At 23.9% G+C, this 2500-nt stretch overlaps 1 protein-coding gene across 29 annotated transcripts in view; it reads left to right on the top strand.

Annotated features, from left to right (window-relative positions):
* Positions 1–2500, top strand: part of LOC124954800 — a 109518-nt gene that overhangs the window by 97566 nt on the left and 9452 nt on the right. For 3 of the 29 annotated variants that reach the window (XM_047508278.1, XM_047508287.1, XM_047508286.1), the window contains exon 23: positions 2468–2500. This exon is cut by the window's right edge. The exons of the other annotated variants lie outside the window; for them this stretch is intronic. In XM_047508278.1, the coding sequence (XP_047364234.1) occupies positions 2468–2500 (33 nt within the window). The remainder of the gene's footprint in view (positions 1–2467) is intronic. 29 annotated transcript variants of the gene reach the window in all.

The raw sequence follows: 2500 nt of genomic DNA, 5'->3' as shown, positions 1-2500 counted from the left end.
ATGGCAGTAATAATATTTTTGCAGGTGGATGCGTGAAGAACATGCGGAGGACAACTTCGTTCTTTTTTTTTTTTTTTTTTTTTTTTTTTTTTTTTTAAATAGAATCGTATATTTTTGATTGTATTGGTAGATACAGTTTGGAATTCTCTATAAAAAAAAAAAAAAAGTATTGACCCATGTATGCCGAAAAATTATTAGTTTAGGAGATATTTATAAGCGTTTACTTTGCGCTTATCCTGCGCTTAATCTGCGCTTAATCTAAGCTTACTTTGCATATTTGTTTTAAATCTTTACGACTTTTACTCCCGGAGATATTCCCATGTAAATGAAAAGACATGGCTATTAATAATGTGGAAAAAAAATTTGTTTATTAATTATTTATTAATTTATGTAATTTTATAAATCGATCGTAATCCGAATTTCTTTTTGTTTTTGCAAAATAATACTAATTTACTTTCTAAAAAATAATTTATAAAAATTGTTTATAACAAATTGTTAATTAATTATTAACAATACGCTGAAAAAAAGAAAATAGAGAAAATTCTGTCCTTTAAAATGATAATTCGTTTAAGTTTCTACGATTTTTAATTTCGGAGATATTCCTATATAAATGAAAGATATTTAGATTGGCCCACTGACCCATGTAATTTTATTCAAAATGGTTCGATGACAAACTAACCTATATAAATTTTGAGAATTTATGCGGTCTTACTACTACTACTACTACTACTACTATTACTATTATTACTACTACTATTATTACGAACATCTGTATTATACGAATTATGAATGAAAATATTTCGACAGCGATATTTTCGGAACAAAAAGTCGTAGAGACTTTTGAAATCAACGCCATTTTCAAATATAATTTATTCTTTATTTATTTAAATATTGCAATAATATCGTTATAATAAAATCGATTTTATTAATAATCTTTCAAATTCAATTTTTTCTTTTTTTTTTCGTAATAAAAACATAACTAGAATGAAATGCTTTCAATTTTTATTATAATTACGTAAATTTTATTTTGTTTATTTAAAATAAAGGATAAAAGATCTTTTAATAGTCTATAATGTAACGAAATTGAAAAATTGAAATTTCAAAAAACTTATTTCGTAACTTATTACTACTATATATTTTATAAAGTCGCATGTCTCTACATGATTTTTTAGCATTTTACATGATATTTAAATTAAAATATCTTCTAAACTAATGATTTGTTAAGTACACTTATTAAATATACATTAAGTATGGGTTAATACTTTTTCATAAAAAGTCTCAAGCTAAGCCAACCAATGCAATCAAGAACATGATTTTATTAAAAAAAAAAACCCACAGTTGATGACCTTCTTCGCATGTCCTTGACAAAAAAATTATTGCTGCCATATTATGATTATCTCCGCACCGTACGATTTTTGTTAACAAAGTATCTCTATATCTTTAAGAAGAATGCAGATATTCAAGATAATCAAATTTATTATCCCACCTTTTATATTCATTTCTTTTTTACTCTTTCTTTGGTTTTTAATTGTTATTATTGTTATTGTTGCTATAATTATTATTATTGTTGTTGTTATTGTTGTTATTATTATTATTATTATTATTATTATTATTATTATTATTATTATTATTATTGTTATTATTATTATTATTATTATCATTCCTTCGAAAGCAAAAAAAAATAAAACGGCGATAACGATGACGATGTTTCGTCAGATTTATTAATCTCAATGTTAGCTGTTCAATCTTGAATGACGGAAATCTGCGTCGCGACTATTTAACAGTTATATATTTACAATATATAGATAATTATTATCACAAAAGATGGGCCGTATCTCTCAATCATCTTTTATTCTATTGTCACGAAAGAATTAATACCTCGACGATTTTAAAATGTTCTTTGATATATGTAATTTTATTGATTTCTTCTTCTTTTTTTTTTTTTTGGTATTGTAACGTACTTAAATAGCATAATTTTTAATAAAAAGTCGCAAATATAATTTCCTTTATTCTTCTCCGATATAATTTGCTTTTAATTTTTAATTAATTTAAATCCTTTGAATTTGATTTCACGAGTTACAGCCCATTCTGTAAAAAATGAAGAATTAATACGTTTATAATTAATCGATACAATGTTCGATTCTTTGTATAAATAATTAAAAAAAAAAAAAAAAAAAAAAAAAAAAAGAAATGAGCGAAGCGAGAAAAATCAGTCGTAAAGCTCTCTACGTATCGTTCCTTTAATTCATTTTAATAAAACGCGAGCGACGCGGGTTACGCATCGTAATTGTGTTTAATAGACCAATTTGTTTTTAAGAACTTTGAAACGATAAAAAAGAAAAAACAATTTTTTTTTCTTTTTAATCAAAAAAAAAAAAAAAAAAAAAAAAAAAAAAAAAAAAAAAAAAAAAAAAATCACAAACAAAGTTGCAGCCCACTGATAGTGAAAATGATATTAATTTTTTAGTATGGCTGGAAGTGGAGTTCTAACTTCAAGGAG

This window comes from Vespa velutina, chromosome 16 (genome assembly GCF_912470025.1).
Source record: "Vespa velutina chromosome 16, iVesVel2.1, whole genome shotgun sequence".
In the NCBI taxonomy this organism is placed as follows: Eukaryota; Metazoa; Arthropoda; class Insecta; order Hymenoptera; family Vespidae; genus Vespa; species Vespa velutina.
Note: the sequence above shows the minus strand (reverse complement) of the source record. Positions and strands in the feature narration are given on the sequence as shown.